A 23,845-nucleotide genomic window follows, 5' to 3' on the forward strand; every position below is an offset into this window, starting at 1 on the left:
GTAATTACAGTTTAAGAAAGGGAAGGTTAGATATTAGACTGCACCCATATACACTCCCCTCCAAAAGTGTTTTCAACAGTGAGGCCAATTCCTTTATTTTTGCTCTAGACTGGAAACATTTGGGTTTGACATTAAAAGATGAACACAAAACAAAAGATCAACATCTCAGCTTTTATTTCCAGGTATTTACATCTGGATCTGATACACACTTCAGAAGATAGCCCCTTCTGACTGAAGCCACCCATTTTTCTTGTGCGCAGAAGTTTTGGAGCAGATAAACATTAAACAGATTAAAGCGAACAAGGCTTAATATTTAGCTGCAAATTCTTTGCTTGCAATAACTGCATCAAGTCTGTGACCCACTGACATCACTAAACTTTTGCATTCTTCTTTTGTGATGCTTTTCCAGGCTTTCACTCCAGCCTCTTTCAGTTGTTTGTTTTTTGGGGGGTGTTACTCCCTTTAGTCTCCTCTTTCGCAGGTAAAATGGTCTATAGGGTTTAAGTCTGGAGAGGCCGGTCTAAAACCTTCCACTTCCTGCCCCCGATGAGCTCCTTTGTATTATTGGCAGTGTGTCTTGGGCCATTATCTTGCTGCATGATAAAGGATCTCCCAATCAGTTTGGTTGCATCTTTCTTTGCACTGACAGACTGTTTCTGTTGACTTTGGAGTTCATTACACTGCTCCCATCATGCATGACATCATCAATGAAGATTAATGAGCCCGTCCCAGAAGAAGCCACACAAGCCCAAACCATGACGTTACCCACAGTGTGTTTCACAAATGATCTCAGTATGTTTGGGATCATGAGCAGATCCTTTCTTCCTCCAAACATTAGCCTTTCCATCACATTGGTAAAGGTTCGTCTTTGTCTCGTCAGTCCCACAATTTCTGAGGCTTGTGTCTGTTCTTCTTAGCAAATTCCAGCCTGTTCTTCCTGTTCCTCTCGCTAATTAGTGGTTTGCATCTTCTGGTGAAGCCTCCTGCAAACAGTAGATTGTGATAGCTTCACTTCTGCCCTCGGGAGGGTGACGCTCATGTCATTAACAGCTGTTTTAGGGTCTTTCTTCACAGTACTTACAGTGTTTCTGTCATCAGCTGCTGTTGTTTTCCTTGATCTATCTGCTGTTTCTTAACAAACCAGTGACAATTTTCTTCATCACGATGATGATGATGATGATGATGATGATGATGTTGATGATACTTTATTGATTCCACAATGGGGAAATTACAGGATCCAGATATAAATACCTGGAAATAAAAGCTGAGGTGTTGATCGTTTGGTTCATGTTCATCTTTTAATGTCAAACCCAAATGTTTTCAGTCCACAGCAAAAATAAAGGGATCGGCCTCACTGTTCCAATAATTTTGAAGGGAGTGTAGCAGTGTGCAATTATAATATAATAAGGGGAAGTTAGAAAACACAAAAGGACAGAAGCAAAGATCTGGCTTTATTTTGTTGTGACTCAGCAAAGATAACAAGGCATGAGAACTGATGAAAATAATTATCTTAAGACAATATAGAATCTGGGAGCTTCAATGTATTATATTCCAGTATATGCTGGTGATCGCCCAATTTTTGCACTTAACTTTTAAAAAGTTACAAATTGCCACATGCAAAATGCACCAGAATACAGAAACTATATTCAAAATTTCTTCATAAAGGACTTCCAGACCCCTGCTTAATGTGCCCCATACTGTTCAAATGAATCCTAATTGTAATAATAGCATCAGCATTTCCTGCATGTTTATGAAGCCAGCAGGTGTGTCCACAATCAAAATTCACTGAGGTTTCAGGCAGGGTTCAAAGTAATACAACTTTTACTAATTACATTAATTAAGGCCTGTACTTCAGTACAAAGCCTTAATTAATGTGATCAGTAACACCTGAGTTTACAGGCTATTTTATATGAGAATGGCTGCTATGGAAAAGGTCCACAGTATATCAAATAATAAAGGGAAAAGATCCTTATGCATATCTACTGCCCTGTTCTGATGGCAGCAAATAACACTGAGAGTAGAGAGGCTGCTGGAAGGCAGCACAGATGACCTGAGCTTTCAGTGAAGCCATAAAGTGACATGATAGGCAAGCATCAGGTATATTTTCAGCAGTGATTCTACAGCTTTACAGTCTCATATACTTGAATGAGAAATGCTCCTCAGCCTGTGAAAACAGTTGTATAAATGCATCCAGTGGCTCAGACAGGCCTTTTGGAAAATCTGAGATAATAAGGGAAGGGTGATTAGGGATCCAGTGCCTTAAAGCTTTAACATTAAATAAAGAAATCTTGTGTTGCTTCAGTTAGAGAGAATCTGTCTTTAATATCTCTCATAAATCACTCAACTTTGTGAAATTATTTGCTGAAGTTGCTGAAGCACCACTAAATGCATCCTTTCGCGTGGCACAATTTCTCCTTGTATGAACCTGATTGCTCCTATGAAAGTGACAGAAAAGTGAAGCCCCTCATCAAAACAGACAAGAATGTGAAATATAGTTGAACAGCTAAAAATGAATGTCTGATTATTGAAATGACACCTACAAAAATCCCTGACAGTCCCCCTTCATGTTACTGTAGAAAGTGGATGATTAGAGCGCCAGCCTGTAAATTATTACCCAGCTGAATTAATCATTTAAAGCTAAAAAAAAAAAAAAAAGTCCCTGATTAGAGTTTTGAACACCCACACAGCCCCAAGTTTCTTATGATTAATACTGTTAATGATTTGCCTTCAGGTTGAGATTTAAACAGCCAATTTTATCCAGTGTGGTGCTGCCACCACTCCTCTGTAATCACAGAACGGAGAATGCAACAGCGGCTTGCTGAGAGGACGGTGAGTCAGGCGTGGTTTATTCACATACAGGCGTGGAAACAGTGATCACATGAGAGCGAATGTCAGTGTAACAGTCGAAGCCTGATCTCAAGGAATGAGGTAGTCTAACTAACCCAGCATTTAAATAGGAACTCGTCTGAAATGTGACATACAAATACATTAGTCTGGTTAATACATTAAAGAGTGTAACATGACAATATCTTCAAGGTGTTTTTTTTTTTCAGCACACGACTCCACCCAAAGCAAACATAATATTGCATAAGAGCTTCGTACAATAAGTGGAAGCTTCAGAAAATTAAGGTATTATTCCTGATATTAAAGCTCAGTGTCCCGGGACTGAAGCAAAGGTATGGCTTTAACATTTTGCATATATTTATAAAGAGGTCATCCCTGCAAGTGGTGCAAAAGCACTTCTCTGTACCAGCCAAGAAATGATTAACACTGTTAGCTGCCTGTAGTCAAACCGAGAAAAAGCTACAGACCAAGTGTGTTCAGGCCTGCTGCCTCTGGAGGATCCGGGAGGGTTTTAGCTGCAGAGTTTTGGGGGCGAGTAGGAGGGGGAGGGGAGGCTGATCTGTGCAGGGGGGCTGCTGAGACCACAAAAGGAGCAAGCATGCAGGCAATGCTTCCACTGAACAGAATCAGACTCAGGATAGAAGGAGTGGGCAAAACATGCTGGCAGAGCAGTAATAAGACAACCATGATTTTTCTTTTTTCTTTTTTTTTTTAAATAAATAAATAAGAGTTAACAACAATAAATAGTTCAGTATCTTAAACAGGCAAAAGCATATAGATACGCTCGCAGAGTCCTGTAACACTGGGTTAAGTAGCAGGTCACTGGTGTTCGTTTGACCACTTGCAACGCCGCTTCCATCAGGCTGACCACATCCTCTTTGTGCCACATCCTGTTTATTTCAAAACCTCAAAGATAGCGCAATAATGTGCTGCAGCATGCATTAACTTTTCTGTCGTGGCAGAGAGGAGAGGAGAGGAGGCACATGCACTGGTGCTGGGACCTTACACCTGCTGACAAAAAACAGAGAGAAGGGGAAAAAAAGGTAGCTGTGAAACCAAACTGTGATGATAGTGGGAAGATTAATTCAGTAGTTTTTCTGAGAAATGAAAACGGAAGTGCTTAAAGCAGTCACAGTGAAGCAGCAGCCCTGCAAGTATGGAGATATAAAAAATCAGGGCAGATTTTTAGCATGTAGGTTAAAAGGCTATAAAGGCCTATGCAAGTGAGAGCAGAGGTCCCATTTATTTAAAGTAAATAAACTGTTAACCTAGCCTGCCAGTGGTTATGCTAAGCTAACCTGCTGCTGGCTGAGGGTTCATCTTTACCATAAAAATGTAAGAATCATTTAATTAACCAAAACGCTTTCACTTTATCCTATGCCAGGGTCAAATAATAACTCTTTGCTGCACTTTCATCCTCATGAAAGTCTTGCAACAATGGCACCCTTTTTCTCACAAACCTCATATTTTCAAGTTTGAAAAAAACACAGGTCAAGCCTTTATCCAGACTTTTTTAATCAGATTTCAGATTATTACGTCCTCTCCTTCGAGTTTCCTTTGAAACATGTATACAGCTTTAAACTGCACCGCTCGCTGCTCATGTATGCAGGCCTAAGCTGGTATCTGGTGGCAGTTGTTCAGGCGTTAATATTACAGTGTAATTTAATGCTTCAGGCGAGGACAGTGAGGGCTTCAAACACACCTCAAAAGACTGTGTGCTGCTGTAGTGTGACTAAGAAACTAAGAACCACTCCTGCAGTGTTTTTTTAAATCCACAGCAGCCATCTTTGGAAACCTTTTTATTCCTGTCCCGTTCATTGGGGAATGCTGACAGCATGAAGACTTTTACCTATTTGCCTGAAAGCTCCTTCTTCATGCAGGACTTGAAGGAGACAAACTTTTCCTCCACTCGGACGCCCTGTGAATATGTGCGAAGAAAAAAAAAAGAAAAAAAAATAAGAGTCAATTTGATTCGATGAGAAGCCACTAGATGGCAGTATAGCGCCATGTAAGCCTCAAATCACCAGCTCAGCAGTGATGTGCTTCAGAGACAAAATGCAGCAGCAGTGTAATTTAAACACATGATGATGTGGAGGTATTTAAGTATACCACAACCTGAAGAAAAATTACACATAATTAGTCCTTACTTGAAGTCATAATTAAGCAGATCACATGGCGATTTTTGCTGCTAAAAGCTGATTAAGTACGGCAAATTCTGTAAAAGTACTGTATATCTGAGCTCATCATTAACCTATATTTGACTCTCATCCATGTAACCACCTTTGAGCCCATCTAAACTAACAGATTGCTTATCCAAAAAAAAAAAAAAAAAAAAAGCAGCTGACAGACACACTTATAATAACTTTTACAGCAATTTGATATCGTGATAACTTTTACAGCAAGACACCGGCTATAAAAGCTATCACCACTGCGCTGCTTCCACCCTGGTCATTGCTTTGAGGAGGAACATGTTTTTCTGTCACGCTCGGTGTCAAAAAAACAGATTAATATTGAATAGAAGCCCTCAGCTGTCTCACCCCGGCACCGCGGTGCAGCCGGTCCTTCATGACGCCAATGAACTCCTTGTGGCTGAGTTTATTGTCGTGGTCCTCGTCGAAGATCCTGAAGACAGTGGTGACCAAGTGGGGGGTCAGCTTGATGCCAGTGGCCACAAAAACCGCCCGGGTAAATTCCTCTGAGGGCGACAGATTATCATGTATTTGTTACCAATATCAACAGCAATATTTTGATTTATATAAAATTTACATATAGGACAAAATTACCCTGTGAAGAAGCAAGAAAAAAAAGTGGGTAGGTACAGGAAGCAAATAAGGGGAGCAATATTATTCCTGATTGAATGATGGGTTCTTTTAGTTACAATAATGAGCCTCAACATTAAAACCCATGACAGGTGAAGTAAAAAAAAATAAAAAAAATCACTGTTCATCTCAGCTAGGAAGCTTTGGATGATGGCATTCATGTGGATCTTACTTTGATACCCACCACCCACGTAAATATTGCCCCACTAAGGAAGGCAAAAATCGTCCCCTAATGGGGCAACATGAGATATTACATCACACTGTACAGCAAATACATAAACTTTTTAATCAAATTTACACTATATTGCCAAAAGTATTTGCTCGTCTGCCTTCAGATGCATACAAACTTGAGTGACATCCCATTCTTAATCCATAGGATTTAATATGTCGGCCCACCCTTTGCAGCTATACCAGCTTCAACTCTTCTAGGAAGGTGTTCCACAAGGTTTAGGAGTGTTTGGGAATTTTTGGCCATTTTTCCAGAAGCACATTTGTGAGGTCAGACACTGATGTTGGATGAGAAGGCCTGGCTCACAGTCTCCGCTCTAATTCATCCCAAAGGTGTTCTATAGGGTTGAGGCCAGGACTCTGCAAGCCAGTCAAGTTCTTCCACACCAAACTCACTCATCCATGTCTTTATGGACCTGCTTTGTGCACTGGTGCGCAGTCATGTTGGAACAGAAAGGGGCCATCCCCAAACTGTTCCCAAAAAGTTGGGAGCATGAAATTGTCCAAAATGTCTTGGTATGATGAAGCATTAAGAGTTACTTTCACTGGAACTAAGAGGCTGAGTCCAACGCCTGAAAAACAACCCCACACCATAATCCCCCCTCCACCAAACTTAACACTTGGCACAATGCAGTCAAACAAGTACAGTTCTCCTGGCAACCACCAAACCCATTGGACTGCAAGATGGAGAAGTGCTCCATCACTCCAGAGAACATGTCTCCCCTGCTCTAGAGTCCAGTGGCGGCGTGCTTTACACCACTGCATCTGATGCTTTGCATTGTGCTTTGTGATGTAAGGCTTGGATGCAGCTGCTCAGCCATGGAAACCCATTCCATGAAGCTCTCTGCGCACTGTTCTTGAGCTAATCTGAAGGCCACGTGAAGTTTGGAGGTCTGATATGATCGACTCTGCAGAAGGTTGGTGACCTCTGTGCACTACGGGCACCACTGACCCCGCTCTGTAATTTTACGTGGCCTACCACTTCATTGATGAGTTGCTGTTGGTCCCAGTTGCTTCCACTTTGTTATAATCCCACTAACAGCTGACTGTGGAATATTTAGTAGTGTGGAAATTTCACAACTGGACTTGTTGCACAGGTGGCATCCTATCACGGTACCACGCTGGAATTCACTGAGCTCCTGAAAGCGACCCATTCTTTGTAGTAGCAGTCTGCATGCCTAGGTGCTTGGTTTATACACCTGCGGCCATGGAAGTGATTGGAACACCTGAATGCAGTGATTTGGATGAGTGAGAGAATACTTTTAGCAATATAGTGTATTTAGACACTGCTAGTGTCCAAACAGTCCTTTTGATGTGAAACTAGACAATGAATTACATACACCCTGTAATCATATCTTAGAAAAAATACTGTGCTTAAACATTAGCTGGACATTTTTTTTTGCATTTGGCCTCGACCCCATCCTCTTGAATATAATGGGAACAGCAGCTGCGAGTGGGTTAGCGCCCACCATCTCTGACCAACCTCACTAAATACTCTTCCAGCTGTATGGGAGCAAATCCCTGAAGGCAGGTATCCTCCTGCAGTGGAGGCTGCTTTAGCAATTTTAAGCTGTTAATACACTCACATGTAGATTCAGTGTTCAGGGGTGGATGTAGTTTTCTGATTCCACACTGTGACACATTACCTTGCCCAACTGAACGGTTGGCAAAGTTGTACATTTGCATGGCGATGGTAAAATCCTCCAGGTTGTTAAGGAATTGGAAGAAGGACCGAAACTCCTCAAAGGTGATTCCCTTCACAGGAAAAATGACAATAAAACGCAAAGCTTTTATTCATGGATATGATATCTCAGACACACATAAAGCAAACAAGATGCATGTGCCAACACTCCAGCATTGTGTGCTAAAATTCACACAATGCATAATCTGCTTCCTTTCATCTCGTGGGGAATCCTTTAGTGTGTGTGTGTGTGTGTGTGTGTGTGGGACCTTGGAGTCATCAGACAGATAACACATTCAAACAGACAAAGTATACATTGCTGGATTTTCCCTGCGCAGTATGGACACGCCGAGCTGTCAGCAGCAGGGGGGGAGGATCATCGCTTTTGGGAAGAGGTCAGTTCGTTTGCAGACTTTTCTAAAGCAGATTAACCTGATACTTGAATAAACAAAAACAAAAGTGATGAATCCCCAAACATCTCAGGCTTGGCTGATGACTATAACACTCAGCCTATTGATGTCTACTCAACCATCCTGCGGCTACCAGCTTCTTCTCTCACCGGGGGCCCAGCCAAAGAGACAACACACACAGCCGAACAAATGGAGTAATGACTAATCTGTGACGCTTTGCTGTTTTAACAATGTAAGAGCCATAAAATATCTCTTAGCGTAATGACGAGACCCACTTGATTATCAATAGAGATCTTGCAACAGGCTACTCCAGTTGGCTGAGGAGCTGCTGGCACCTTCTCGTGCGGGTCAGCGTGCCAAGAGGAAAAACAAATTAGAGCTAAAATGAGGTTATTTCACTCAACAGCTAATTCACAGAGTGGTATTAAAAGGAAGAAATGGGTAAAATGCTTCCATGATCACATACAGTAAACCAATATCCTCACAGACTGGTTCAGGCTTAAAGCCACACATTGCTACATAAGGAGTTTGTGTTTATAGAAAAATTGTGATTCTACAGAATGTCTTGTGAAAAAAGCTGAATAGCTTCGGAAATCCCCTCAGACTGCAGGATTGATGCATTGTTATGACTTTTTTTTTGTTGTTTTTATTGGGGTTTAAAATTTGGTGCACACACTTCTTCAATTTCAGTTTGGCAGCTAAACAAGGGGGCTGATACAGCTGTCATATATGCTAAATATGCAGACACTTAGCTTTGCTCAACTCCAAAACTACTAAACTGCTTTTTTTTAAAAAAAAAAGAAGTTTTAAACAGCTAGAAAACACACTGATTAACTTTAAATTAATTTGTGTGCAAATAACAAAATGTAAAAACATTAATTTGTGGCTTTACAAGGATTTACACTGTATGATGTACTAGTTTGTCGCTTACAAGCAACACATAGCTCCCATTTAGGATAGAGCATGTCATTTAGTGGACTGTAGGGGGGATGTCATTCACGTATTTTAAGTAGGAACAGAGTCTACCTTTTTAGCACACACAGGCATCAATCCTCTTCTCTGACACTATTTTCAGCAGCTAATCACAGAAAGCACACAGTCAAATGCGCTAACTCTGAGCTGCAGCTTCAGATGCTGAAAAATGAAGCCAGTGGTGCCAAAAACTGCAGTTCCCTGGGTGTCCACTTGAGGCTGGCTGCAGAAGGGAGTCAACTCACCTGATAAAATGTGCATTTTTACAGCAGAAAAAATACAACCTGGTACAAAAATAAATTGCTCACTTTAGCTCATTTACCCCATCATAACAGCTGCACAGAGGATGAAACTTCTATAACGCACCTCTTCAAACAGAATTAAAGTCTAAAGGCTATGCATAATGAGGGGCATGGACACATGTTTATGCAGACACAGAGATGTCACAGAGTTTTTACCCATCTTTTATATACAGTCTATGTGTATAATACAGATGTGCACTCCTTTCAGTGTTCAGTGTTATGGAGGTACTTTGTGAGGATCTAGTTTTATATACACATTTATCTAGTTTTATTTTGTCCAGCCCTTGTACTTTGAAATTTGGGACCTGACGGAGGTAATGTTGACAACAACAGGAAACTGAAGGTAAAAGCACACCTTTTCATCTGGCATGCTATGACGCATGTTCTCCAAATAGCCGCTAACATCCTCAACGTTGGTGTAACGAAGGAGGATCTGAGCAAAGTCTTCCTCACTGATGGTGGGCATGCCTTTGGAGTAGGAGAGGAACTCTATCTCAAGCACCTCTGTCTGCAGGTTGTCCATGAACCTGAAGGAGCGAGACAGACAGCAGCTGCTGACAGGAAACGCCATCACCAGAAGCTCGGTACAAAGGAATACTTAACACAGTCAATAACAAAACCACTAACCGTTGGTGGGTTAGTGCGGTACGGTATGAAAATGATTTACGGCCACGTAATAGTGTCAGGTAATGATTTTTCTTCAGGGACATCCTCATTAATCACAAAGCAGGCAAAAGGTTTCTTAACCCACCTGTAAAAATCTTCAAATTTCAACTCAGCTTTGCCTTTTTTCCCAAAGAAATGCACCAACAGCGTTGTCTCTGTTTTTTCGTCCACATTCTATAAAAGGGAACAAAAGTTCACTGCATTATGACGTAGATTTAACTGCTCGCTGCAGACTGTAAAAGTACACACAATGCAACAACCAACCACTGATTACTGCAACCATTTAACCAAACATTGTCTAAGTTTGAACAAAACCGCACACCCAGCTGTCAGGATCAGCTGCTGTGAATGTTATTTCATAGCCACCTCCAGATTCAATGACTGAGTAAAGACTCAGAATTAATGAATGGGGTTTTTTTACTGTCAGTGAAACTGAACGGTGGGCTGGCATCTCTCATTTCTGCACGATACAAACACGTGCCATGCAGCAGAACCATCAGACATGCTACACTCCTTTCTGTAGATGCTGCATCTCAAAAATTCACACCTGCTGATCAGACAGACGCATAAATCAAGAACACATTCTGCCGTGCTCACTAACAAACCATCGGCAGGCTCTAGCAGAGGTGTAAGGAAATTCAGATGATGCATAGTGTCGTTCTTATGAGTATCTAATGAAGAAGCAGCTTAAAAAGTGCCCGGCTACCTCGGTGAGATCAGAAAACAGAACTTGACTTGTGCCACGTCTGAGAACATCCCACATGCCTCGGGCAGCCACATGCTGACCATCTTTTTTTAGAACCTGTGGTAGCAGTTGAAGCACAGCTGTTAGAAGACAAAACACATCTGGTTCGTGTCACCAAGAGTAGGGGAAGGAAGATGGATAAACAAACTTTGACAGGACACAGTGTTAAAGGCTGGAGAACCAAACAGAAACAGAATGAGATGGGGGGTGAGGGGGTGGGCAGAAGTACAAAAAGACAGAAAGACAGACAGGTGAGCTGCGTGCCCACAGAGACACAGGGACAGACACATGCAGAAACAGCGTGGGGCTGACACCTGTGTATCCGAGAAGCTGATCGGCCCTGACATGAGCCTGCGCTGCAGCGATGCATGCAGCCTCTTGGCAGGACGTTGAGCCAACATGGCTAACACATGTCCAAAGCATGCAAGGTGTAAGACCTGGAGGAGGATTCATGCCGGGTCGGCTCTCTGTAACTGAATCCAACCAATATGTCATCGTTTGATGCTACACTGCAAAGTAAATGCAGGTTATCAAACACCTTCCATCTTCAGTACTGCCATGATGGCTGTTTGATGCTTTATGTCATTTTCCTATAATTCCCATGTCATATTTAATACTTGATGCTTACTGGAAGCCACTCTGTTGTATGTTTCCTCAATGAGGTTCAGGCTGTTTATCTTTGATTAACCAATAATTACCCTTATTACAGTTTACACTACTTCCTTAACTCTCCCAGCTGCCGCGGAGCTGCAACAGCTGCACCCAAACACAACTCCCGAAAACATTTTCTACTAAACTGCTGTTGTGTGCAATAAAAAAGATCACAGGAAATCGGTCTTCTGTTTAGTGAAGAAAAACAAATTTAACTCCCATTTACGAAACAAAAAGATGTTGGTCCCTCTCATCTCATTCTCATTGTTTATTATTTCAACCTATCATTGCTTCAGGCTCGAGGCCTCTCAAGTCTCGACATCACCTCACTCAAAAACAAAACTATCACAAAACCAACCAGGAACAGCCAGCTGCTGCTGACACGTGTTCTTAAGTGGGGCTTGCTTCATTTCATAATATTTATTTATCTTATTCCTTTTTTTTTTTTTTTTTTTCATCTTTCAGGCCTGAGGGAAAAAGCGAGACAGCTGATAAAACAGCTCTTCCTCTACGCTTCGATGCTTTTTAGCAGAGAGGGAGATTTACGGCATGATCCCGCAGCTAATTACGGAACAACTCTTTAATGCGCGCCGCTGTTCCCATCTGATCCCAAGAAAAGATCCTGGAAAACTTGTAATTAGAATATGTTGGGGAAAGCCCAACCACAGCACTCAAGACATGCCTGTTATGTCTTATTGAAAAGATTTGACTTTTGAACTTTCTGCTGGAAAGATACCTACAGTAAAGCAGAGGGAATCAAAACAAAAAAAGACACACCTACAGGTAACGTCTTCAAACAGAGCTCTCTGTTAGCTGTAGGCTCTCCGATGTGTTTGTTGAGTGGCTTTCATGGTGCTTCTGCTGCTCCTCTCTGACTGGCATCTTCATGGTCAAACCCTTCTCAAAAGGTAACCTGAGCCTAAATACCACTCCTCAAGAAACTGTAAAAATAAAACATGTGGGTCTGGGCAAAAGCATTGTCAGTCTTCAGGTGAGAGCTTTTTGAAGTGAAATCTCTTGCCCAACACTGACAAAAGGCGAGTACATAAATCATCTGAGCTGCAACCCTCCTGCATTACCACACACACACACGAACGTGAGATAATGCTGAAGTGCAAAGTGAGGTATTTCAAATTTCACTGAATGTGAAGTGAGGTTACCTCAGACAAATACGGGTGGTGTCAGCCCCTCAGATACATGTATATTTCCTGTGATAACTCAGATTGGGAAGCAAGCATTCCAAAAAAAAAGAAAAAAAAAAAAGAAACGTGCAACGAGCAGAGCTGTTCGTTTTCCTTCAGGGACAAGAAGAATAGGCTACTTACGCTGCACGCCTGGGATTTGTGATGTCCGTAAAGTTGAAGGCTCTGAAATGCAAAAAAATAAAAAGAGGGTAGGTGAATTGGAGCAGCGTGCTAGCTCATAATTCACAGTATTTTAGAAAAGGAAGATAGCTGGAAGAGACATCAATCGATTTTTTCAAGTCAAGACAGAAAGTTTATCTGACAGTTGTCCCAAGCTATTGTTACGCCTTATAAATGCATGCACAGTCTGCCCCTTCAACTTTTTCTTTGTTCAGCGCATCCAAATCTAGAGTACCCATTCTAATGATCTTTTTGATAGTTATACGGGTGCAATTTTAATTCAAGACTGTCCAGAGATGCTAACGTTTGTCCCAGCAGAATAAGCTCCTCCATGCTGTGTTTGTGCGATAAGACCTCAAAGAATCGCTCTTATCGCTCTGTTCACCTCTCCCTGTTTACATCCACCTGCATGCAGCATAAGACAACTCCAAGAGATGAAAGCCTTAGGCATGTTTTACCCTGTATGACCACCTTCACCTCTGTGCAACCAGTGTTCTCTCTAGGATTACTGCAAGTGTTGCAAGCATAAACCCACACAGTTTGATCTGACTTCAATTTTGAGATTCAGACTGATGTCTTAAAACTGCATTTACTCCTTTTTTTATTCAGCTCTGTTTTTGGTCTCCACCAGCTGTGTGAGATTGTGTGCTTACACAAATGCAGGCACTCACCCTTAGTACCAGGTAACATACAAATTAAACACTAGAATTTCCCTAGAAAAGGCTGCTATATTAACCACACAGCAAGCCACATTGTTTGTCTGATAAGTGCATTACACATGCTCCAAAAGGCACCAAACACCATAAACCTCATCCAGACCTCCGAGAGCTCCTATATGGTAACTTGCCAACTGTATGTGCATAGTTGCCTGAGCAGGTAGCATGCAGCATGCTCAGAGCGTTTCTGCTGAATCCAGGCTAGTGAAAGAACCAGTAAAAAAAAAAAAAAGCATTTAAGCTCATACTTGTTGGTCCAGTCTTTGCATATCTTCAGTAATGTCTTTTCTGTCCTTCTTCTTACGGAAAATTTCTTCCAGCTAAGAGAGAGAGAACACCACATTATTACACGTAGCTGTCAAATTAATCTCATTATATCTGATAATCATGATGATTTCCATACCACCAAGAACTCCCTTTTGTCCACCATTTCATTTCCATCTGCATCAAACATGTTGAAAGCAATCCTGAAGCCTGCGTGGGGCTCTGGAAGCAAACAAAATGAAATTACATTGGACAGCCGCCTTTATTGTGTTAAACAAATTTTAAAGATAACGGACTAAACCAGTTCAGAAGTGTGCTGACTTGTTAAAATGCAGAGCAGGAAGAGGTACTCGGTATAACTGATGACACCTAGAACAAAGACAAAAAAAAACAAAAAAAGAGTCAAGCTGAGAAACAAAAACCAAAATGTTCCTTTTCACGCTCAAAATGGCATCAAATAACATTAACCAGTTAGCTCAAGGTGTTTACAGATGTTCAAAGTCATGCTGCTGAGATGAACAATCCATCCGAAGAAACCGAGCACGCCTTCAGACACAGGTAATCTCCCCGTGCTCGCTGATAGCATCTTAAAAGGTGCCTTTTACTTCATGCTTGGTGTTCCCCTCACACAAACACAAGCTTTACAACTGAGCTGACCGATCTGGACACAAACCCAAACAAATTTAAGGCCCATGGCTTTCTGATCGTGTTTGGGTAACAAGGTGTAATACATTCTCGAGTGATCTGTCACTGATTGAGAATGGCCGATTCAGGCTTTGTCGCATCCTTCAGCTCCCTTTGTTGTGTGACACGGAGAAGGGGAAGAGTAAGTGTCAGGAGACATCTCAGCAGACTCGGGGGGCTTCTCCCTTCTGCCTCTGAAAGCATTCCCAAGCTTTTGTTTGCTCAGGAAGATAGAGAATCAAGAACAGATAGTTCTGGGTGACTGCTCTGGATGTTATGGGAAAAGAATTCAGGTACGAGGTTTGCTGCAGGGAGAGATTTTCAGAAAAAGGAACATTATTTCTGAAATGAAAAATGCTTCCTCTTGGAGCCGGAATTATGTGTAAATGCACAAACTAAGGTGAGAAATGATAATTAGTTGACATAAAATCATCTAAAAATTTTCTATGACAAATTGCTCCATATCTCACCCAGCTCTCTCGGTTTGGCAGGTATGGCCCTATAACCACAGCAGATCTCTACCTTCAAAGCTTTTAAAGCTTAAACAGCTTGAAGAGAGAGAGAAAAAAACTTTTAAGATTCCTGCCATGTCTCACCAATACCACACACCTTCACTCCCCCCCTTCTCCCTTCAGCTCAGCCTCTGAGCTCAAGTAGATGTTGTTAGACAATACAAAGAATTCCACAAAAACACTTCATACGGAGTGGCAGTCCCGGAGATGTAATCCAATGCCATTCTTAGGCTTCATCATGTCCGTGGTGATCAGGGGGGTGGCCAGTGGGACATGTCTCGACACAGCTGGGTTCAAACAAGCTCCCTCATTCTCTAAAGCAACGCTTTGTTCACAGATCAATCCAGGCCTTTTTTTCACTGACAAAGCTGCAACGTTTAACAGCAGGATTAAAAGCCCCAAATCCCAGCATTGGCACTTAGCTAAAGCAACACAGGAGAGAGCAGAACAGTGAGATCTGATGCTCCACTGCCTCGTCTGACCTACTGAGTTGGGATGTTTGCCGGCCCAGGTGGGAACACTAACAGGGGAGTTTCAGTCACACTGACAACTCCAGTTCATGTGCTATCACTATGAACTGAGGTTTACAGAAATTACACAACCCACATTAAGCCAGATCAGTATATGCTTTCAGCACATCTAGGCTACAGATGTGCAGAGCGCAGTGTTCATAGGTATGCTTTACGAGCTTGAGGTGCCTGCACAGTTAAGTGTGCTGAATACAGTGAAACCTGGGAAGTAACAGTGACGACTTTCCCCAGTTCAATCCCGGAAGGAGATGCAGATCCCTCTGGGGTTGTGACAGGAAGGGCATCCATCATAAAAATCTGCCAACCAAACATGAATAAGAGAGCAGTAGAAAGTAGCCATGTTGTGGCTAAAAATATAAAATTAGGGGAAATCTGTGTTGTTAGCATTTGGATGCTTTTTCTCCTTGAGATTTGTGACCTAATCTGTCTGATGTGCAATACAATACTGTCCAAAGGACTTGAGCCTTCCCTCATTTCTTTATATTTTGTTTGGAAATGGGAAATAGGTGCAGAGATTTATTGAAACATGTACAAACATACATTGAAATACAGCATATCAGACAAAAACGGTGTGTGCACAATTCTGATAAGCTTGAAAGTCAATATTTGGTGTGACCACCTTTATGCTTCAGCACAGCCTGAACTCTCTGAGGCAGCTTTCTTGTTATTTCTTTAAGTAGTCTTCAAGAACAGTTCTCCAGGCTTCTTGAAGGACATTCAAAGCTCTTCTTTGGATGTTGGCTGCCTTTTGTTACGGTCTCTGTCAGGATGATCCCACACTGCTTCAGTAATGTTGAGGCCTGGGCTCTGGGGAGGCCAATCCATGACTGACTGCATTTATTGTGTTTTTTCTATCCAGGTATGCTTATACTGCACTGGCAGTGTGTTTGGGATCATTGTTATGCTGAAGAATGAAGTTGCTGCCAATTAGATGTTTTGCAGATGGTATTACATCCAAATCTGACTCTACTTCTCTGCATTCTTAATTCCATAAATTTCAACAAGGTCTCCAACACCACTGGCTGAAATGGAGCTCCAAACCATGACAGAGCCTCCACCATGTTTTACAGATGGCTGCATAGACACTCACTGTTGTTTCTCTCTCTCCTGACCTCTTCTGTACATACTGACAACAAAAATTCAAATTTGGATTCATCCCTCCATGAGACCTGATTTTCAGTCCAGTTCTTGTGTAATGTGGCATACCTCAGCCTTTTCACCCTGTTTCCCTTCCTTAAGAATGACTTCTTTACGGCCACCCTTCCACTGAGACCATTTCTGATGAGGCTTCAATGAACTATAGATGGATGAACTGAAGGGCCAGATGCATCTCTCAGGTCTTTGCTTGATTTTTTCCTATTTCTTAAGAACATGACTTTAAAAATCATCTGCTGTACATAAATATTTAAGCCTAACACTTTTTCTTTTGTCCTCCACTTATCCAGTTTCCTCATATTTTTTAAGGACAGACTGCACAACATGCTGAAATATTCCAATTTTTAACGTAATAGCTGTTTGGGAATCACCTTTTTGATGCAAATATACTGTTTTATGCTGTCGGACTGTGTTGTCATTGCCATTTTTCATAGATTCTGCTAATCAAATTGTTTTTGTAACAGGCTGCTAGCAACAAAGTGTTTAAAGATACTATTTAAAATTGTCTCTTTGTTAAGTGATGTGTAGTCACAACACTGGTTCATCCCTTGAGTTAGGTGTCTTTTTAATTCTTGAATGATTCATAGGTCGGGGTTGAGTAGCTTAACAAAAAAAAAAAAAAAAAAACATGGTCCAGTACAAGGACTGGACTGAAAATGAGTGAAAAACTTTGAAAAACCTTCAGAAAGTTTCTCAAGGCCACTTTTAAAAAATTACAAGAAAGTGTTTTTGTGTTTGTGTTTGTGCTTGTGTTTTTTAAGAGCTTTTCTTTCAAAGCTGCTTCCTGTCACCCTGTGATTATCATCAAATTATGCAGTTCAGGAGCTTCCAATAACTTCACAGTTGAAGCATTTTTCTAAGGCTTGTTCTGTATACTGTATCATCAATGAGGCATTCCTCCTTGCAAAGGTTACCTAAGAATAAATCTACAACATATTACCAGACTGATGGAAAGATAAGATAACATTTATAACCCACGCTTTCTGCTCCACATTAGGCGCATGAACAACAGAGCACGCTTTGAACAAAGACATGGGAGGGCCTTAGAAAAATAAAAGCTCAAAAAGGGACATTCAAAGGATTTGCATGTAATGCAGGAACACAAAGCATGGGTTCTTTACCTCGTTCACGCAGATTTCTAAACAAATTAGATGATCCTTTCCAAACAGGTGGGGTATCAGCCAGCATCTTGTCTAATTCCTGCGAGAACAGAAGCAAATCCCAAATCTCACATTCATTTCTAAGTCCTGCAGTGTGTATTTGTTGGTGTTACAGTAATTAGAGAGGGTTTTACACGGATAAGGAGGAGGCTCTGAGAACCAGCACCAAGAGCTCCAATGACAGGACAACTCACCTTTTTCGTGAGGGTCTTGCATACTCTCCTGCCTAAACAAAACAAGGTCAACAGTTAGTGGATTCCATGTTTATATGATGAATCCCATGTAAGGAGTACAGGTGAAAACACGAGTTTGTATGGACAGAAACATAAGCCCGTGTGTTTCCATGAACACATTCCAGTGGCCAATAAAGCAGAAGATAAGCAGAAGGTGTCGTAAAAACACCTGGCTGCCAAACTGCGTCGATAACATTGACAATAACCCTCTGCTGACATTTTTTAAAGCCTCTGTCTGGAATTATGATTACTCTGCTAACAAGAGGAAGGGGGCCCTATCACCACTGCGGGCATTTGATGTTTTCAGTTCATGTTAATAAGCCTGCAAATCTTATGGATTACATATAAATAATTTACATGACTGAATAGAAAAACACTGCTTTATTACAGCCACAGTACCACCATAAAACACAGTAATTAGTATTTTGCAGCAAATTAATAAATTACCAGCTTCAGAATAATAACAAATACCATGTCTTTGCATTTGTGCGTCTTGTTTACCTTTCTCATTAGATGCCCATGATAGAGGCCACACACACACACACACACCTAATGTTACAATCAATCACAGCAATCAGAAGACCGTCTTATCGTTACATTTATGGTATCCATGCTAAGTTGTTTGGTCTCTGTGACTTTGTTACCACATAAATGAGCCATAAAAGTAAGGTTGCTGGTAAAGATGTCTATCTTTATGCAGGTGTTATGACTGAAAGCACTTAGAGCCGTGACTTATTGTTTGGTGATACTTCACAGGCTCTCAGCAGCAAGAATATTCCAGAAAACAACACCTTAAAAAAAAAAAAAAACTGCTATTAAATATTGCGTAACTGAAAACAATTGGAGGATGAAGGAAGTGGAGATTTAGCTGATAACATGACGAACACGTAATTAAGCAAATGGCCGCTGATGAAAGCAGTTAATTCATTCACAGAACAACAAAGCTTATGGAGGCAGTGTGGCATCTGCAGGAGCAGGACACTGTTGCAGTGTTTATGAAGCATGGTTTGCAAACACCAACTCAACGCTCCGGCTAGTAGTCAGTTGGCAATGACTGCAATCTATATTAGTAGACACTGTTATGGAAATTATTAACAAGATTAAAATAAAGGTGCAACACAAAAATGTGAGCTAAAGAGATGACAGTGAAGGAAGGTGTCCCTCTGCAGCCCGTACTGGCGTTGCACTGATATAGTCTTTGGGTGTTGCATGGCCTTAATTAAACACCTGGTGAGGTGTGGATGAAAGCATGCCTGGGTTGGCTTGGAAGGAAATTCCATTTCTTGCTGCCCATCATGAGCTCTCCTGGCTCTGGCTATCACCTGTACTCAAGAGGTTCAGAGGATTCAAAAACGCTGGCATAATAATATTAATAAAAAAATTTCAACCAACCTCCATGTGCTTCAAGGGGCTGTAACCTGGTCAGTTATCATAGTATGAAGGTAAAATTTTGCACAGCTTCGATGTATATACTAAAGTTATTGTACAAAAACAAAACAGCTGATTCTAAACTTCTTTCAGATTTGGTTGATCTTAAATGGAATAACACTTATGGGTCACTTGCTCAAACAAGTGAGCTAAAGCAGCACCCAAGAGTTTAACCTAGGAATTTTATAATTTTATGAACTGATTTGTAAGAAAAGCAACAAAACTTGATTTTATCATTTGTTGCAATGCAGTTACCATATGTGCTAAAGAAAAACATTAAAGTTTTTTAAGGTAAATTGAGGTAAATCACATGCTCTAAAGTTTTTGACAGAATCCTTTCATAATAATAAATTAATCAGTTGTGTAACAGCACGTACAGAGAGCTCCATAATGACTCTGCTGATATTTCCTCTTGTGTGACAATTACAGGTCGAACAGCACACACATTTTCTGTCACTTTCTAATCCATTATTATTCCAGTCTGCCTAATTTTCCATAAAGTATAACTGTCAGCTGGAATAATCATGAGTCTTTGGTTTCTGGTTCCTTCTTCTAATGTCGCCAGAGTTCCTGGAAATACTGAGTCAAGAGAGGGCAAAGATTTAATGTCAAGTAGTGATTATTTTTCCATATTTATTAGTTGTTTAACTATAAAATAACAAAAAGGAAGAAAACACACTCTTTATAGTCCCAAAGGCCACACTGATGTCTTCAAGCAAATAGTATTTATAAGCTAGAAAAAGTAATAAGAGATTAACTGATTGGCTAACTGTTTGACCTTAACACTAACCCTCACTCCTTCATTCCTCTAAAGGACGTCTGGTACTGTGCTGTGAGCTGACTGTTAGGAGCTGACTCACTCTTTGGTTCGTTCAGCGTGACCGACTCGATGAAGTTTAGTGGAGTCATGTAGAGCTGGCCCTCGTACTCCACTGAACTGAACAGGCGAAATCTGTTCTCATAGGAGGACATGTAGGCATCTCCATCTTCCAAGCTGTAGGGCCGTGTCTGCAAACACACACACACACACACACACACACACACACACACACACACACACACACACACACACACACACACACACACACACACACACACACACACACACACACACACCATGAAATATCAGTGATTATTGTGTCTGAAAGATGCGTCTTATGAAATCCATGGAAGCTTTTCCTGTCACGAAAAGCCTCGCTCACATGGCACAACAAAGAGGCCCATGCTTTAATTCAGTAATGGGGTGCATGTTATGTCAGCCTTATTTTTCATCCCTGCGTGGCAGATAATGTCCCTACGACTGCTCATACCCGGCCAGATCAGAAGGCCAGATCGGTGAAGACAGAGTGGATCTCTCTGTCAGGTGGCACGCTGCCAGGTCCACTGGGCACAGAGCAAACACCCAGGGAATGTGTGCCCCCCTGTGCTTAACCATTAAACCCCCTCTAACCACCCCCACCTCTCATCAAATATCAGCCTGTCCGCCAAACCCTGGTGTCCAGTTTCCTGTGTCCCTGGATTCCCCCTTTATGTGGACACCAGTTGAGCTTACCTCCCTCCTACCCACAGATATCAAACAAGCAATCTTTCCTCTGCATGGAACCAAGTGAGCACATCACACATGGTTTACGTATTTGTTTATATCCCCCAATGATCTGTAAAGATCTCATTAGTATTGTCAGCACATGTCTGAGCTAAAGAGACTAAAGAGAGAAGTGCTGCTGTGTTATGGCACAACATGTGCAGGCTGTACACAGGTTAAACAGAACAGTGATGCAAAAGCCTATGTATGAAGCTTATAGTTTACAGTGCTGGAAAGCGTTTAATTAGTAATACCTAATAATCAGCTGACGTGACAGTAATTGTTTTTTCTTTGGATTTTTTGCCTAAATGCTACCAAGTGTTCTTTCCTATGTGTTTTTAAATGACTTTTTAAATCTCTGAGGAACTGTGATGTCAGAAAATTAAACACAGTATTCAGATACTTTAAATTGTATTCAGTTAATTAACTAACATTATATTCAGCCTAATACAGTGCTGATCCAAAGGGATTGTAACATCCAGTCCAGCTAACAAAAAAAAATAAATAAATAAAAAATTAATCAACATAAAAATAGTCCTCATTTGCCCTACTTGTAAGATGATCACTGAACACATACACTCACTGGCCACTTTATTAGGTATACCTGTTTGAGTTCCTTTTAACTCAAGTATAAAATTAGCCAGTCTCATGGCAGCAACTCAGTGCATTTAGGCATGTAGAAACAGTCAAGACAACCTGCTGAAGACCAAACTGAGCATCAGAATGAGGAAGAAAGGTGATTTAAGTAACTTTGAACATGGCGTGGTTGTTGGTGCCAGACGGGCTGCCAGATGGGATTTTCCCACACAGCCATCTCCAGGGTTTACAGAGAATGGTCAGAAAAAGAGAAAATATCCAGTGAGCAGCAGTTCTCAGGGTGAGAATGCCTTGTTGATGCCAGAGGTCAGAGGAGAACAGCCAGATTGGTCTTATAACTGACAGGAAGGCAGTGGTAACTCAACTAACTGCTTGTTACAACCAAGGAAAACAGAAGAGCATCTCTGAATGCACATGTCCAAGAATTAAGGCTACAATTTACAAAAGTTCACCAAAAATGGAGACAGTTGGAAAAAAAAAATGTTGCCTTGTCTGATGAGTCCCTATTTCTGCTGAGACATTCAGGTGTAGGGTGGCAATTTGGCAGAAACAACATGAAAGCATGGATCCATCAACAGTTCAGGCTGCTGGTGGTGATGTTGTAATGGTGTGGGGAATATTTTCTTGGCACACTTCGGGCCATTTAGTACCAGCTGAGCATCATTTAAACACCACAGCCTACCTGAGCAGCTTCCAGCAGGATAAAGCACCATGTCTCAAAGCTCAAATCATCTCAAACTGGTTTCTTGAACATAATGAGTTCACTGTACTCAGATGGCCTCCACAGTCATCAGATCTCAGTCCAATAAAGCACCTTTGGGATGCGGTGGAACAGGAGATTCACATCATGGATGTGCTGCCAACAAATCCACAGCAACTATGTGATTCTATCACGTCGTTATGGACCAAAATCTCTGAGGACTGTTTCCAGCACCTTGTTGAATCTATCCCATGAAGATTTAAAGCAGTTGTGAAGGAAGGTGCATCTGATAAAGTGGCCTGTGAGTGTATATTTAGGGGTGATTTCCACAAATTATAGATAGTGGAAGTAGAAAAGAGTAAAATAAACTTTGTGAATCCAAAAACACACACACAAAAAGGAAATAATGTAAAATTACCGCCTGGAAACCTAATTGCATACTTTACCCCTCTTCTGCCTCTTTTTCTTGACTATCGCCCTCTAGTCAAGAGAGTCATTCAGTGAGCACCCCCATAATGGTAAAATATGAAGTCAATGAATGAAAAGTATTTTTTTTAATTTACATTAACTTTATCCTTAAATCCTTATATAAGTAAATACATGTGCAACACAGCATTTTATTACATGTGCAGTCAGGTGTTCGTATTATTTTGTCCACCACCTATATATATACACAATAGTGCCTACACAACATTAAATGTATTATGCATCAGTAATAATCTTCAGTCATGGCCCAGTATGCGGCCAAGCAAGCAAAACCTTCAGGCATCTTGGCCATTAGGTCACGTGATCTAAGACGCCTTTGACCACTTTTTGCCATTTCAGCACCAAAGGTCGCGGATAGCTCCTTATGGTAACGACACATAATTATAACTGTCACTTCACGAAGCTGCCTAATCATCACATGCTGGGGTTCAGGTTGCTGATCACAGAAGACAAACTGGAGTATATTTTTTTACGTGTGAATTGTAGTGAGCTGAACGCTGACACCGTACAGCAGCCGCTGACTACTTTATCGTACCTTATGGGTGGCGGAAACTGATGGCAGCGCCAGATGCACGAGCCGATCCTCGACGTGGCTCTTCAGTCCGGGCCGCCTACCGACGTGCGAGCAGCAGTAGTAATAATAATAAGCGGCAGCGCCGGCTGTGACGCACGCTCCCGCTGCGATAAGTTTCGGCACTTTTGTCGCCTTTGAGGATGTTTGCTGTTTCTGCGCGGTGAACGTCCCTGTTTTGGAGCTGAATGAAAGGATAAGCCTGCGCAGTGCAGCCATGGCTGTTTACACTATGGTGTCGTAACCGATAACACACGTGCGCGCGCGCGCACACACACGCACACACACACACACACACAGCTCAGGGCAGAGCAGAGGAGCTCTAGCCGTCTGGGGCTCCCGAGCTCGCGAGAAATGCCGTGTGTATTTCAAGTCGCTCATAGATTAAAGAGCGTCTAATATGTAGGAGTGAAAGAACTGCTGGGAGAGAGAAAAAACTAGAAATAGTGATTTCTTGTGTTAAAGCTGATTTAAAGTGGCATATGTTTCATGTTTGCAATATCTGATTTTATTTTAAGTGATGCAAGTGCTCACTTTAAGCCACC

At 41.5% G+C, this 23,845-nt stretch overlaps 1 protein-coding gene across 1 annotated transcript; it reads right to left on the reverse strand.

Moving 5' to 3' along the window:
• Nucleotides 1–1,459: 1,459 nt before the first annotated feature.
• micu3b (mitochondrial calcium uptake family, member 3b) lies at nucleotides 1,460–23,519 on the reverse strand. Its single transcript, XM_030739301.1, has 15 exons — nucleotides 23,265–23,519; nucleotides 20,225–20,372; nucleotides 17,898–17,929; nucleotides 17,665–17,743; nucleotides 13,984–14,031; nucleotides 13,802–13,884; nucleotides 13,647–13,718; nucleotides 12,644–12,685; nucleotides 10,629–10,724; nucleotides 10,008–10,096; nucleotides 9,612–9,783; nucleotides 7,538–7,646; nucleotides 5,382–5,539; nucleotides 4,694–4,762; nucleotides 1,460–3,852 (listed from the first exon to the last, which is right to left on the reverse strand). Exons 1-14 carry the CDS (start codon nucleotides 23,517–23,519, stop codon nucleotides 4,694–4,696), a joined length of 1,452 nt encoding a protein of 483 aa, XP_030595161.1. The 3' UTR covers nucleotides 1,460–3,852.
• Between the last annotated feature and the right edge of the window lie 326 nt (nucleotides 23,520–23,845).

This window comes from Archocentrus centrarchus, chromosome 10 (assembly GCF_007364275.1).
Source record: "Archocentrus centrarchus isolate MPI-CPG fArcCen1 chromosome 10, fArcCen1, whole genome shotgun sequence".
Classification (NCBI taxonomy): Eukaryota; Metazoa; Chordata; class Actinopteri; order Cichliformes; family Cichlidae; genus Archocentrus; species Archocentrus centrarchus.